The sequence below is a fragment of the Anthonomus grandis genome, chromosome 6, assembly GCF_022605725.1.
Source record: "Anthonomus grandis grandis chromosome 6, icAntGran1.3, whole genome shotgun sequence".
Classification (NCBI taxonomy): domain Eukaryota; kingdom Metazoa; phylum Arthropoda; class Insecta; order Coleoptera; family Curculionidae; genus Anthonomus; species Anthonomus grandis.
Genome location: NC_065551.1, coordinates 35431098 through 35447628, shown reverse-complemented (window position 1 = coordinate 35447628; position 16531 = coordinate 35431098). Strand labels below are relative to the sequence as shown.

At 32.4% G+C, this 16531-nt stretch overlaps 2 protein-coding genes across 2 annotated transcripts; one reads left to right on the top strand and one right to left on the bottom strand.

Moving 5' to 3' along the window:
- Window positions 1–10491: 10491 nt before the first annotated feature.
- Window positions 10492–11837, bottom strand: LOC126737468 (monocyte to macrophage differentiation factor). The gene is made up of 5 exons (XM_050442379.1): window positions 11629–11837; window positions 11507–11573; window positions 11207–11452; window positions 10906–11158; window positions 10492–10843 (listed from the first exon to the last, which is right to left on the bottom strand). Exons 2-5 carry the CDS (start codon window positions 11569–11571, stop codon window positions 10643–10645), a joined length of 765 nt encoding a protein of 254 aa, XP_050298336.1. The 5' UTR covers window positions 11572–11573; window positions 11629–11837; the 3' UTR covers window positions 10492–10642.
- Window positions 11838–13054: 1217 nt separating this feature from the next.
- On the top strand, window positions 13055–14979 carry LOC126737440 (tyrosine--tRNA ligase, mitochondrial). Its single transcript, XM_050442345.1, has 8 exons — window positions 13055–13239; window positions 13290–13437; window positions 13489–13664; window positions 13721–13937; window positions 14002–14080; window positions 14137–14390; window positions 14513–14723; window positions 14779–14979. The coding sequence occupies exons 1-8, from the start codon at window positions 13118–13120 to the stop codon at window positions 14940–14942; spliced, it is 1371 nt and encodes a 456-aa protein (XP_050298302.1). The 5' UTR covers window positions 13055–13117; the 3' UTR covers window positions 14943–14979.
- Window positions 14980–16531: the final 1552 nt, after the last annotated feature.

Below are 16531 nucleotides of genomic sequence, written 5' to 3'. Positions count from 1 at the left end.
ACTTTTATAGACAATGGACGCCCCGCGTCGCGACGCTGATAACTAATACACCTCTCGAAAAAGACGACGAAAAGAGATGGAAATATGGGACTGAAGAGGGTGGAGGTGGGATAAAACGTGTGTTTTTTGATATGGTGAAACAGGGGGGGAGAGGGTAAGTGGAATTGGTAAGCTGTAGGCGAAGAAGTTGAAGTTGCTGTGGGTGGGGATAAAAGAAAAAACACGTTTGTTTTTTTAATATTATTTAGGAAATTAAAAAAAAAAACGGTTTTTACTCTTTGGTAAGTATTATTTGTTTATAATATTTTAGTCTTTTATTTACACCAGTTTTTTGACTCTTTGGAATATTTTTTTAACTGTAGCAATTGAACTTTTATAGGTCGTTTCTTATTCAATTTTTCAGGGAGTTGAAGTCATTTCTTTATCACCTTTCTAGTGGTTTTTCAATTTTATTTGGACTTAAAATAAATTTAAAAAAAATTTAGGAATATTTCATAATACGTATGTACATACATAAAAAAAAATTAAAAATATTGAACTGCCTGGAAATATTTTAAAAAACAATAAAAAAAGTTAAAATACATATTAAGTTTTCTTTTTTTTTCCAAGGCAGTAAAAATCATTCGTACTTGATATATACAAAGACGTTTGTTGGATAATATTCCAGGATTTTTTTTGTAAAGTAATTTTTCAGCATTTTCCATATTTTTTAAATTTATTCCAGGCAGTGTAAAAATGAACTTATTTTTAAAAGAAAAGAAATAGGCAGTGAGTGAATCATATCGTTTTCTCTCACTTAAATTGCCTTAAATTGAGAATATATAATCAATCTACTGACATCAACTGCCTGAAATCATGAGAAACATTACCTACTTATTTTGTCTGTAACTCAATTCATCACAGACTCCTTACACTCTTACCTCACCATTCTACGCCCATTTGCCTGGAATTGAAAAATAAATTAATCAACTGCCTGGAATGATAATCCAAGTGTAATCCATAATTTTTAGACATTCGAAGTTATTTTATGGCCCTTTCGAAGCAATTGGAATCATTTCTATTGTTCTTCCAGGCAACTAGGTTAACTTTTAGGCGGTTTAAATAAATTTTTGTTGTCTCTTCCAGGCAGTTGAGGTCTTTTTCCTGTTTATTTCAGGCGATTAATGTCAACATGATGCTTTTATCTTGTTGGTTTTTCCAGGCATTAAAAATTATTCTTTGTATCTCTTTCAGAGGCTTGAACTTCATATTTTTAGCATTTTCAGGCAGCAAAAGTAATTTTATTGTCACTTCCAGGCAATTGAGATATAATTCTCAACTATCTTGAATTACAATTTTTCAAGTGCTTGAAATTAGCCGAGTATAATATTTAACTGCCTGAAATAAATATTTCTCTCACTTAAAGTGCCTTAAGAAAACATAATTCTTAACTGCCTAAAATTGCCCTCATTACCAACTGAGCCAAGACTTAACTTGCTCATTTTGTCTGTGATCATTTGCCTAAAATTAGGAAAATTTGACTCTCAACTGCCTGGAATTAGACTTTCTCTTATCACAGCCTAAACTCACTCACTAATAACTCAAACCATCACAGACTCCTTACGCTCTTACCTCACCATTCTACGCCCATTTGCCTGGAATTGAAAAATAAATTAATCAACTGCCTGGAATGATAATCCAAGTGTAATCCATAATTTTTAGACATTCGAAGTTATTTTATGGCCCTTTCGAAGCAATTGGAATCATTTCTATTGTTCTTCCAGGCAACTAGGTTAACTTTTAGGCGGTTTAAATAAATTTTTGTTGTCTCTTCCAGGCAGTTGAGGTCTTTTTCCTGTTTATTTCAGGCGATTAATGTCAACATGATGCTTTTATCTTGTTGGTTTTTCCAGGCATTAAAAATTATTCTTTGTATCTCTTTCAGAGGCTTGAACTTCATATTTTTAGCATTTTCAGGCAGCAAAAGTAATTTTATTGTCACTTCCAGGCAATTGAGATATAATTCTCAACTATCTTGAATTACAATTTTTCAAGTGCTTGAAATTAGCCGAGTATAATATTTAACTGCCTGAAATAAATATTTCTCTCACTTAAAGTGCCTTAAGAAAACATAATTCTTAACTGCCTAAAATTGCCCTCATTACCAACTGAGCCAAGACTTAACTTGCTCATTTTGTCTGTGATCATTTGCCTAAAATTAGGAAAATTTGACTCTCAACTGCCTGGAATTAGACTTTCTCTTATCACAGCCTAAACTCACTCACTAATAACTCAAACCATCACAGACTCCTTACGCTCTTACCTCACCATTCTACGCCCATTTGCCTGGAATTGAAAAATAAATTAATCAACTGCCTGGAATGTTAATCCATGTTTAATCCATAATTTTTAGACATTCGAAGTTATTTTATGGCCCTTTCGAAGCAATTGGAATCATTTCTATTGTTCTTCCAGGCAACTAGGTTAACTTTTAGGCGGTTTAAATAAATTATTGTTGCCTCTTCCAGGCAGTTGAGGTCTTTTTCCTGTTTATTTCAGGCGATTAATGTCAACATGATGCTTTTATCTTGTTGGTTTTTCCAGGCATTAAAAATTATTCTTTGTATCTCTTCCAGATGCTTGAACTTCATATTTTAAACATTTTCAGGCAACAGGAGTAATTTTGTTGTTTCTTCCAGGCAATTGAGATATAATTCTTAACTATCTTGAATTATAATTTTACAAGCGCTTGAAATTAGCCGAGTATAATACTTAACTGCCTGAAATGAATATTTTTCTGACTTAAAGTGCCTTAAGAAAACATAATACTCAACTGCTTAAAATTGCCCTCATTACCAACTGAGCCAAGACTTAACCTGCTCATTTTGTCTGTGATCATTTGCCTAAAATTGGGAAAATTTGACTCTCAACTGCCTGAAATTAGACTTTTTAGAATTGCCTAGAATTAAACAATATAATTCTTGACTACCTCACTCCCAATTTCTTTCCAGGCAACTACTATAATTTTCAGGCAGTTTAAATAATTGACGAAAAACAAAGAAAAACATCATTAGGCCTTCAGAGGCCATCCACACACTTCACAGTACATAAATAAACCAAATAGTTTATTTATGTACTGTGAAGTGTGTGGATGGCCTCTAAAGGCCTGATGATGCTCTAACTAGAGTAAAACACGTGTGGCCCTTTTAATTACATGTTGTGAGACCGTGACTTTGTGTTTTTCTATGTTTTTCGTCAATTTTGTATGTTGGTCTCTTAGAGAATAATGGATGAGATTTTTGGACAGTTTAAATAAGTTTTACTGGCTCTTTTAGGTTGCTTAACTTATTTTTTTTATGTTTTTAGAAGTAGAAGTTTTTTTGTTGTCTCTTCCAGGCAGTTGAGGTCCTTCTCTATTTATTACAGGCACAATTTATTACGCGACAATTTCGTTGATTTTTTCAGGCAGTTGAACTAATTCTTTTATGTTTTCAGGCAACAGAAACTATTTTGGTATTTCTTCCAGACACTTGAACTTCATATTTTTAACACTTTCAGGCAGCAGTAGTAATTTTATTGTCACTTCCAAGCAATTGAGATATAATTCTTAACTATCTTCAATTATAATTTTACAGGTGCTTAAAATTAGCCGAGTATAATACTTAACTGCCTGAAATGAATATTTCTCTGACTTAAAGTGCCTTAAGAAAACATAATTCTTAACAGCTTAAAATTGCCCTCATTACCAACTGAGCCAAGACTTAACCTGCTCATTTTGTCTGTGATCATTTGCCTAAAATTAGGAAAATTTGACTCTCAACTGCCTGGAATTAGACTTTCTCTTATCACAACCTAAACTCACTCACTAATAACTCAAACCATCACAGACTCCTTACGCTTTTACCTCACCATTCTACACCCATTTGCCTGGAATTGAAAAATAAATTAATCAACTGCCTGGAATGTTAATCCATGTTTAATCCATTATTTTTAGACATTCGAAGTTATTTTATGGCCCTTTCGAAGCAATTGGAGTCATTCCCATTTTTCTTCTCGGCAACAAGGTTAGCTTTTAGGCTGTTTAAATAAATTATTGTTGTCTCTTCCAGGCAATTGAGATATAACTCTCAACTATCTTGAATTACAATTTTTCAAGTGCTTGAAATTAGCCGAGTATAATTCTTAACTGCCTGAAATAAATATGTCTCTCACTTAAAGTGCCTTAAGAAAACATAATACTCAACTGCTTAAAATTGCCCTCATTACCAACTCAGCTAAGACTTAACCTGCTCATTTTGTCTGTGATCATTTGCCTAAAATTAGGAAAATTTGACTCTGAACTGCCTGGAATTAGACTTTTTAGAATTGCCTAGAATTGACCAATATAATTTTTGACTGCCTCACTCCCAATTTCTTTCCAGGCAACTACTATAATTTTCAAGCAGTTTAAATAATTGACGAAAAACAAAGAAAAACATCATTAGGCCTTCAGAGGCCGTACATAAATAAACCAAATAGTTTATTACTATTTGGTTTATTTATGTACTGTGAAGTGTGTGGATGGCCTCTAAAGGCCTGATGATGCTCTAACTAGAGTGAAACACGTGTGGCCCTTTTAATTACATGTTGTGAGACCGTGACTTTGTGTTTTTCTATGTTTTTCGTCAATTTTGTATGTTGGTCTCTTAGAGAATAATGGATGAGATTTTTGGACAGTTTAAATAAGTTTTACTGTCCCTTTTAGGTTGCTTAACTTATATTTTTTATGTTTTTAGAAGTAGAAGTTGTTTTGTTGTCTCTTCCAGGCAGTTGAGGTCTTTTTCCTATTTATTTTAGGTGATTAATGTCAACATGATGCTCTCATCTTGTTGGTTTTTCCAGGCATTAAGAATTATTCTTTGTATCTCTTCCAGGCACTTGAACTTCATATTTTTAATATTGTCAGGCAGCAGAAGTAATTTTATTGTCACTTCCAGGCAATTGAGATATAATTCTTAACTGCCTGGAATGAATATTTCTCGAGAGGGCGAATAGGTACTGTCCAGGCTATCCTAAATCCTTTGACAATTTTGGACAGGTCAAATACAACATAACCGAATTTTTTATTTGGATAGATTGGATAATTTATCATAATATGAATATACTCAGTTTGCTGATGATGCCACCACAAAAACCCAGGACAATAATTCTCTTGTAAGCCAGTGGTTGGTTTTGATAGAAACCAGCTGTCAGTAAATCAGGATATAAAATTTACGAGAGTATGCAACATTAGTGATTAGTGCTCCTTCCATTTTTTTCCAGTCTGGATTTCATAGACTACTCCATATAAATGTTAAATTAATTAACTATATCTGGAAAAAAATTACAAAGTGCATGAATAAATAATACAGGATGCCTATGTTTATCGTTTTCTTTTGTTAATATACGCAGATTTATTAAATCCTTTGTCGCCATATGCTTTCCCCGAGTACTTGCTACCGGATTAAAAAAATAACTAAAGCGATCGACAAACAATAAACCCTATTAAACCTAATGGTAAAGTAAATAAAATCTGGAGGGTCATCAATTAAATATATCTGCTACGCGCGGTAGATTCCAATAAATACATTTATTTATTTATTTATTTATATGGGGTTTTTCAACAACTATTACTAAATTAATTATTTAAAGATTCAAATGACAAATGTATTTGTTACTTCTCAATTTAGTCAATAAAAGTAGTAATTTTTGGTCCTTCGATCCGGCTTTCTTGTCATTATAAAGGCCCCTCTTTCCGAATTATTTACATGAAAATAAACGACACATAATAATTAAACCCTCATTATAAAGTTTCTTACTTTAGAAATTTACATTTTCATATAAAGCAAAGTGTGTGAGCAGGAGACGAGAGGAGCCCGAAAACGTGGTTTGCACCGCAATATGGCCTATTATAAACTAAAATTCTCTATATGCACTTAAAACGATCCCAATCTAATATAAAGGAAAAGAAAAAGAATCTTTATCCAAACAGCTTGGACACGGGATAGGTGAGTAAATATGGCGCGGACAAACGACACAAGAACCAAATTAATTCAAGCAAACAAGTAAATAAGATAAACAGTACACACTTTCCTAGAGAAATCGGATTTTTCTTTTTGGCTTAAAGTGTGGGAAACAGGTTAAGAGGTCTTTCTCTCTCTATTCTGGAGACAGATAAGATTACTTCCTATATTTAAATGGCATAAAAAGCCGCTTTTTTCTCTATTTAATTATATATGTAGGGGTGCGTAATAAAATAACTAGGAGGTCGTAGCAATTTGTCCCCAGTAGACTGATTGTATTGATTTTCAAAGGGGATTTTCTCGAAGACCATTACAATTACAGAAAATTGGTAAAGAATACTTTTGATGTAAAATTTTATGATCTACAAGATTTATAATTTCAATTTTGTTGATTAAGTCAACCGTTTTTGAAATACGGGCCAAAATAAGAATTTCATAGACAAACTTCGATATTCAAGGGCCATTTTCTCGAAAACCATTATGTTTACAAAAAAATTGCTAAGAATACTTTTGATAGAAAATTTTAAGATCTACCACATTTATAATTATACTTTTTTTGATTAAATCAACCGTTGCTGAATTACGAGCCAAAATAAGACTTCCATAGACAAATTTCGATAATCAGAGGCGATTTTCTCGAAAACCATTATGACTACAGAAAAATTGTAAAAAATACTTTTGATAGAAAATTTTAAGATCTACCACATTTATAATTATACTTTTTTTAATTAAATCAACCGTTTCTGAGTTACGGGCCAAAATAACAGCTCCATAGACAAATTTCGACAATAAAAGGCGATTTTGTCGAAAACCATTACGATTAAAGAAAAAATGTAAGGAATACTTCTGATAGAAAATTTTAAGGTCGACAACATTCATTATTACACTTTTTTTGATTAAATTAGCCGTTTCTGAGTTACGGGCGAAAATAACACTTCCATAGACAAATTTCGATAATCAAAGGCGATTTTCTCAAAAACCATTATGATTAGAGAAAAATTGTAAAGAATACTTTTGATAGAAAATTTTAAGGTCTACCACATTTATAATTATACTTTTTTTGATTAAATCAACCGTTTCTGAATTGGGAGCCAAAATAAGACTTCCATAGACAAATTTCGACAATCAAAGGCGATTTTCTCAAAAACCATTATGATTAGAGAAAAATTGTTAAGAATACTTTTGATAGAAAATGTTAAGATCTACCACATTTATAATTATACTTTTTTTGATTAAATCAACCGTTTCTGAATTACGAGCCAAAATAAGACTTCCATAGACAAATTTCGATAATCAAAGACGATTTTCTCGAAAACTATTATAATTAGAGAAAAATTATAAAGAATACTTTTGATAGAAAATTTTAAGATCTACCACATTTATAATTATACTTTTTTTAATTAAATCAACCGTTTCTGAGTTACGGGCCAAAATAACAGCTCCATAGACAAATTTCGACAATAAAAGGCGATTTTGTCGAAAACCATTACGATTGAAGAAAAAATGTAAGGAATACTTCTGATAGAAAATTTTAAGGTCGACAACATTCAATATTACACTTTTTTTGCTTAAATTAGCCGTTTCTGAGTTACGGGCGAAAATAACACTTCCATAGACAAATTTCGATAATCAAAGGCGATTTTCTCAAAAACCATTATGATTAGAGAAAAATTGTAAAGAATACTTTTGATAGAAAATTTTAAGGTCTACCACATTTATAATTATACTTTTTTTGATTAAATCAACCGTTTCTGAATTACGAGCCAAAATAAGACTTCCATAGACAAATTTCGATAATCAAAGACGATTTTCTCGAAAACTATTATAATTAGAGAAAAATTATAAAGAATACTTTTGATAGAAAATTTTAAGATCTACCACATTTATAATTATACTTTTTTTAATTAAATCAACCGTTTCTGAGTTACGGGCCAAAATAACAGCTCCATAGACAAATTTCGACAATAAAAGGCGATTTTGTCGAAAACCATTACGATTAAAGAAAAAATGTAAGGAATACTTCTGATAGAAAATTTTAAGGTCGACAACATTCATTATTACACTTTTTTTGATTAAATTAGCCGTTTCTGAGTTACGGGCGAAAATAACACTTCCATAGACAAATTTCGATAATCAAAGGCGATTTTCTCAAAAACCATTATGATTAGAGAAAAATTGTAAAGAATACTTTTGATAGAAAATTTTAAGATCTACCACATTTATAATTATACTTTTTTTGATTAAATCAACCGTTTCTGAATTGGGAGCCAAAATAAGACTTCCATAGACAAATTTCGACAATCAAAGGCGATTTTCTCGAAAACCATTATAGTTACAGAAAAATTGTAAAGAATACTTTTGATAGAACATTTTACGATCTACAACATTCATTCTACACTTGTTTCGATTAAATGAACCGTTTTTGAGTTATAGACCAAACTTGCTTGGTTGTTTTATGGCACTGCAACGAGGCAATTGCCATAGACCAAAATTAGACCGCATCTGATCGAACGTTTATGTTTGGTCGATCCTGGCTCTAATTTCCACTTCTATAGGATATTGTTAATCCAGATCCGATCGATTAATCGATTTCCTCACATTTTTCATTCATCTATTGTTCTTTGGTCTTTCCTCTAGATGTCCCTGTTGATTTCCACCATTTTGCACTATGTCACTCCATGTTTTCCTTTTTCTTCTGTCCTTGGTTCAAATTTTACTCAGTATAGATAGATTCCTGGAACGTGTAAAAAAAGGAATGCGTATGCCTGGACTTCAAATGCCTGGAATATATAAAAAATTACTTAAGATTAAATAAGTACGGCTCTTTCCAGGCTCTTAAGCTCTCTCAACGACCAGGAAGTATATAGGTACTTAAGATAGTAATTCCAGGCATTTAAAACTGAAATAAGAGGATAAGATATAAAGAATCATTCCAGGCATTTAAACTAAATCTGGAATAGGACGTGCAAGGGAGACACCTTGGATTTCTGGAAGGTGGAAAGAAATGGCTTTAGTAAGGGCTTTTTTTAATCCAGGTAGTGCATACAAATTGAATAAATAACTTTATTTTGTTTTTTTTTTGAGGCCTAGAATATCGCAAGCAGCAAGGGATAAGGTTGAATCATTGTTGAAGAACGGTCAATTACCAACGTAGACATTGCTGTAACAAAAGTCAACATTGAATAGACATTGATAGAGATTCATGTAGTCACCATATAAATAAGAACGGTTTAATTGAAGTGGACTGACTTAATTATTTGCATAATTTCCTATACGCAGACTTACCAAGAAAGGAATGGTGATGAGTCAAAATTGAAACATTCTGTAGATGATTTGACTTATTCAAAGTTGAATTAAGGGTTGAGATCAACCTAAAATATGACGTTGATTTAACTGTTGTTACAACGACGGAAAGTTTCGAATATTCAACGTTGATTGAACTACATCATATTCCCTGGGATTCTATCGTCTTTATACAGAATCATTGTCATATAAGTCGACTGACGACATTTTAAACGATCATTATTAAACCTCAACCGAAGGTAAATCTGTTTACTTTCATTAAAGTTTCGAAATAAAGGAAATTGGAATCATATTTCTTTAACTCGGGTTGTCTTAGGTCCGTACATTTATTTTGTTCGAACTCTGAATGAAGTATTAATATTTTAATTTCCGGTGTTTATAAATCGCGTCGTTAATCTGTGAAAAAATATAATTTTTTTTGTTGTTATTTAGATTCCACTGGAATTTGCAAATTAGGAATATTTAGGATAGATCTGATATTCCAGCAGGATGGTCGATCTTGATTTTTATGAAGAGTTACCAGTTTATATAAATATGTTAGAATAAGTTAGTATAAGGTACTTACCTTTAGTAAATCGTTGAGTGTGTACTTACCTTAAATATACAGCGTGCAACCAATGTAGCATAGCTCAAAAAGTGACAATTGTTTAAAAAAAAAAAGTTGTCTAAGGTAGAAAGTTTCTGGAATTATATCTGGATCCAAAACTCACTTGGAATATTCATACAAATATTCTAAGTATCTAGAAATGTAGCGCACAATTGCCTTGTCACTGTATGTTTTCTTTAACATACAATGTCATTGCAAATTTCAGTGTTTCCTGATTGATGTGGTGCATTCGATCGAATTAACCTTACTCGTATCATATCAGGGAAGTTCTTGGAATTATGTATTGAGCCATTGATGAAAGAATAAATAAATAAAAACTAGCAGAAAAAGAATTGAAATCCAAAAAATTACAACCTTCTGGATAATTCCCTTTACTCCATAAGGATCAAAATGTTGAAATTAAGATCAATCAGTCCCTAGTTTTCCCATGAAATGAGGGCAAAATAAACCAACTGTCACCATATAAGGACCTAAAGATTGAAATTTAAGGAACTACTAAACTTTCCATAATTTTTCATGTAAGCCTCTCATAGTATATTAAAGGTGAGAAATCAAAGTTCATTTTAAAGACTAAATTCGTTTATTTAAACTATTAAGTTCACACAAAAATAAACTTGTAAAACTTTATATAAACATAATACTAAATAAATAAAACGTACTTTATAGAGAGCTAAAACATAATCACAGCAACATTAAAAGATCTACCTACCGGTTAGACATGGATTCGAGTATTACTTACAATCGGATACAAATAATTTAAAATAGCATAATAATGGGCGTAAGCTGCTAGAGCGACAAACAAATGCCAAATGGCATGGGCGAACGGTATGACCCCGTCACATTTAAAAAATACCACTCCCAAAACGTACATGACCCCACCGAAGATCAGCTCCATCATACCCATAAAGTAATGCTAAAAAAAAGACCCACAAAAAAAAACAATTTTTTAAATTAGTTCCTCAATTAAATACATACCTCAAATAAAATAGGTAGTACCGGGCATATGCCCATAACAAGATAAAAAATAATCTCCAGTCTTTTGTACTTTTCATGGAAGATTTGTTGGTAAATTATGCCCATGGCTGCCATCACCCATATCACCCAGTACATATTGGAAGCGACCCCTTTTTCTGGAAGATTTTCTATTGTTAACCATGGAAAGTAAGATCCGGCTATAAAAACGTATATCATAGCTCGGTCACAGCGATGCAGGACATCTTTTAAAGTCCTAAAAGTGCTCTATTATATGGTGACAACAGTATTTAAAATCTCTTACTGGTGATTGTTACAATAAAACACACAATGAAATAGGGTGGAGATGCTAAAGAGGGATATCAGGGTCCAGCCATAGACAAATGTTGAAATTAATTGGGAATTTGTCTCAGATCTGTGGTAGAGTTGAAGAGCACCTAAGAAACTCGGAAAGATCCATATGGCATGGGTTATTATGTTGGCAATGTGCTCTATGTAGGCAGGCTGGTATTGTTCCTTGGGTTTGGCCTTTTGGTTCATCCATTTTATACTGAAATTTTACATTAAAAAAATGATTTATTCTAACGTTTTAACCCTCACTAACCTCTTAATTTTGTTCAAAACATTATTACTAAACAAACATTTTTCCAAGGATTCAGTGTCGGTCATACCTAAAAAGAGACAAATTTATTTGAAAAAAATATGCGGAAAATCATCAGAACTTACCCGGAAGACTAAGGAAACGGACAAATCCAACCTGCCCACCGCCCCTTAATAATTAAAAATTAATTTAATTATTGTTTATTTTTAAATTTGTTTATGGAATGACTTTGACAATCAGCTGACTGACGTTAATTTAAAAGTGACAGTGACAGGTGTCGAATATTTAGAGTCAAAAGGAGGATCGGGCTGTTGCCAAGTTGTCTGATTTTTTTTGGTATATTTAGAAGCTTATCTTCTTCATTAAATAAAAAAAAAATTGGATGAGCCATTTTTTAACGAAATAAAAACGGAAATTTAGGTTGAATATGAATCACGATTTTCCTGTGCTTCTATTTACTTATAAACGCAGATATTAAAAGTATACTAGTGTATTATCGCGGACTAATCACTATTAGATTTAAAAAATTAACTGTCAAATTATTGACATTTGACACAACCTATTCAGGAAAATCGAACTAAACACTACAGCGTTGCCGGATTGTGAAGTTATTTTCTTAGTTTTCATTCCTCGCATATTATTTTATTATATTATAAAGATGTCAGGCCAGTTGGGTTGGGTTGAGTTAGGTTAAACACATATCAGCTATTACACTGTTAAATATTAACTAAGGGATCTTTACCAATTAATTAAAAAAAAAATATATATATAAACAGCTAGTGAATGTTAAAATACAAACATTAAACAATAAGAAATTCACTTATAACTTATAAGTTTTCCAAGTGAAATATGCCTTTCATTAACTTGTTAATTACTGTCGACTTTTACCTAAACTTTATGGACTTTTGCCCAGTATGGCAACACTGCCGTAGATCCTCGTGCAAAATTGACATAATGGAGAGTTTTCGTATAGCAATGTTTTTGAAAATGACGTAATTTAGTAAAAAGTTTTTTTGATTTTTTAGTGCAAAATATGGTTCATAGAAGATTTTTTCTGTTTTAAATAAAAAAACTACTAAATAAAAGGATGTTTGCAAAATCGTTGGGTCTTATACTGCTCAAGCGCCCAAAATGAGGTTAAGTTAAATTTTCCTAGTCCGAAGGGCCAAGATAATTACAGAGTGATAATTTTTTTTGAATATTGACCATAAATTTTCCATTTATTCTTCTTTTTTAATAAAATTTGGGCAATAGGTTTTTTTTACATGGGAAATGTTAAAATTAATCAATATTTAATTTTTTTTTAAAATTATGTCACAGAGGGCGCCACCAGCGACTTTTTTCTTTTTTTTAGTATTGGCATAATTTAACTTTTTATTTAAAATATGCCAATAAAAAAGGTACACTTCAAAAATGTCTATTCATTTATGGGACACCCTATATTGTAGTTTAGATTAGAACTGTGGTCCTTGAAAACCATATTTAGCCAACGTAGATAAAAGAGAAGAAGACCGCGCCAACTTAACCCTACATGTTTATTTTGGAGACATAACCTATATTTGTGTTCTGGGACATAACCTATATTTCAACCCAGAAAACCTTATATTCACAAAAATGTTAAAAAACCCCTTAAAAACTCAAATTTTCACTTTCATCTATAGAAACTACTCGAACCGAAACATTTTAAAGCTCAAAGAACGTGGCATGTTGGAGGATATATTCCCTGATAACGCAGCGTGAGTTATTTCAACTTAAAAGAGGCATGGAAACTTTTTAATTTTTCCAGTAATTCCGTTACTGACCTCCTAAATGCGTCCTCTCAAACAGTTTATGCGGGTTTCGACCCTACCGCTAGCAGTTTACATGTGGGAAACTTGCTCGTTTTAGTCAACTTGATCCATTGGCAAAGGGGCGGACATCAACCCATTGCTCTAGTAATTAATGGGTTTTCATGACTAAAACTTTTGGTTAAATTGTTTTTTTAGGTAGGAGGAGCCACGGGTAAGATAGGGGACCCCAGTGGAAGAAGTACCGAAAGGGATGAAATGAAACGAGCTATTATTGATGAAAATGTTAAAGGAATTAGGAAAAATATTGAGACAGTGTTTGAAAACCATCAAAAGTACCTCTGGAAGGAACGAGATAGTTTGAAACCAGTCAGGTGAGTTTAATTTTACTTTAACGGTAAGCAAGCAAGAGTGTTTTTGTACACTTTAGGATTGTAAACAATGAGGAGTGGTATTCACAAATCTCAGCGGTAGATCTCATAAGCCAAGTAGGCAGGTATCTTAGGATGGGAACTCTACTTTCGAGACATAGTGTACAGTCACGGCTAAAATCCCCGCAAGGGATGAGCTTTACAGAGTTCAGTTATCAGCTGTTTCAAGCATATGATTGGATGTATTTATTTAAACATTATAATTGTACATTTCAAGTAAGCTCATTCTTGGTCACATTTTTTGGCTTGTAGTTATTTTTTTGTTAATACTTCCTTTAAGATAGGTGGCAATGATCAAATGGGAAATATTATGTCCGGACATGAGCTGATTAGTAAAGCTTATGACAAACCTGTTTACGGTATGTTAGAGATAGAGATAAATCAGGTTATACACATTATAAGCTATAAATATTAGGGCTGACTGTACCGCTAGTAACCACAGAAATGGGTGATAAGTTTGGTAAGTCGGCGGGTAATGCGGTGTGGCTTACCGCAGATAAAACATCCCCCTTCTCACTTTATCAATTCTGGATCAGACAGCCCGACTCGGAAATAGAAAAAATGCTGAAACTTTTCACTTTCGAGAGTGTGGGAGCTATTTCTGATCTGATGAGGAGGCACAGTGAGAGTCCCGAGTCGAGGATACCACATACAGTTTTAGCTGAACAAGTAAGTGATTTTTTTTCAATCAAATCACAAAAAATTCTTTAATTAGTCATACGTGTATATGTTTTTAAATGCATTTTGGTTAGTTTAATTAATATAGAAGGTTACACAAAAGTTTGTTCCAGGTTACTCTTTTAGTTCATGGCCCCGAGGGGCTTAAAAAAGCCCAAAAAGCTTCCGAGGTTTTATATAAAGGCAACATGAAAGCTTTAGGTTATATGGACATTAGTGATATAGTGAACTTATTCGAAGGTGCCACAGTAGTTGAAATATTACCGGAAGCTGGACAAAGTGTATTGGATGTTTCGTTGAAAGCTGGATGTTTTGCTACAGAAGGTACTTATTTAATAAACAATGTATTAATATGTAAATTGATTTGCGCTTTATTTAGCTGATGCAATAAGGATAATATCAGCAGGAGGTTTTAAAATTAACCAACAAAAAGTGAGGAATCCCAGTGAAATTATTAATGCAAACGCTCATATTTTAGAAAATAAAATATCTGTCCTTAGGGTAGGCAAAAGACATTATTATATTGTTAAATGGATGTTTTGAGGAAGGTTATTGTAAATAAAAATTTGTTTTTTTTTAACAGAGTATTTATTTTTTTGTCTTAGGATTAAATTTACATTGAAACAGGTACTTTTTTATAGCCATCACATCTAAGATCCAATAAATTTCTTATTTTGAGGCTAGTTAAAAGTCACAAATGTTACATGGAATATCTACTGTAAGGTAAGTTTGTTTTTAATTATTTTAATTAACAGAAAGGTAAGTAAGAAAAACTTATATATTTATAGTACTTATCCTCCTATTAAAGTCCTTTTTTACAGCCATCAAAATATAGACTAGTACTATCTTATTTAAAATAAATAATTATTTTAAGGGAATAAAAAATTAACATTCTTAATTGCCTGAAATTTAAAAATAATCAATTTACAACTATGTATTATCTATAATTCCAGGAGTATATTCTGGGAAATTAGAGGCAGTTGAGGTAATTCCTGGACGAGCGTTTAACTGCTTAGAATTCTTCGTATTTTATTTTCATTTATTTGTAATTCCAGGCAGTCAAACAGCTCACTTTTAATTGCCTGAAATTTAACAATAATTAATTTATAATTATGTAGTATCCAACAATGAGAGTCCTAAGTATAATTTTCGGAGGGCTAATTTTCCCTATCTTTACCAGCTTATCTCTGATGTGGATTGGACTTTTATACGCACCCATTCAGATGTTAATGAGGCAGTTAAAACCTTTTATGACAAAATCCATGAAATTTTTTGTCTAGCTGTCCCTCGTTTTCGACCCTCATATCCTGTGTGGTACACTCATGAAATTAGGAAATTATTAAAATTAAAGTCTAGGCTACATAGGAGATGGCTTCATACACGGTGCTTATGAGGATTTTAGAGCTGCTATGAGGGTAGTAAAAACAAAAATGGATCTTGCTTATCACGAGTATATATCCAGGACTGAGTCAGCTATTCGGAGTGATCCAAAGCAATTCTGGAGGTTCATTCACCTTAAACGAAACAACTCTCGTATTTCAGGTTCTATTAGCTATAAAGATACCACTGTTGTGGGTCCTAAAAGTATTGTAAATGCTTTTTCTGATTTTTTCAGGAGTGTTTATGTTGAGTCCTCTATTTCTCAGCCCAAAGAATCTGATACATATGGTTCAGACAACATTTTGGTCCAATCTTTTGTTGAGGCAGATGTAAGAAAAGCTTTACAGAAGTTAAGAAACTGCGGGTCCTGACCAAATACCTTCATTTCTTTTGCGTGACTGTGCATCGGCCCTGGCTGTACCACTCTTACAAATCTTCAACTTATCACTCAAGACCAATACATTTCCGGAAGAGTGGAAAAAGGCTAAAATATGTCCAGTGTTTAAGAGTGGCAGAATAGAGAACTACAGACCGGTGTCAATTCTCTCTAATTTTTCGAAGGCCTTTGAGATATGTGTGCACGATAAATTGTCTCCTCAAATTAAGCACATAATTACAGAAAAGCAGCATGGTTTCTTTCAGAAAAGAACTACTGTCACTAATATGGCTTGTTTCTTGGAAACAGCATATCTAGCTATAAATCAGAAAAGCCAGTTGGATGTGCTGTACACAGACTTCTCAAAGGCTTTTGA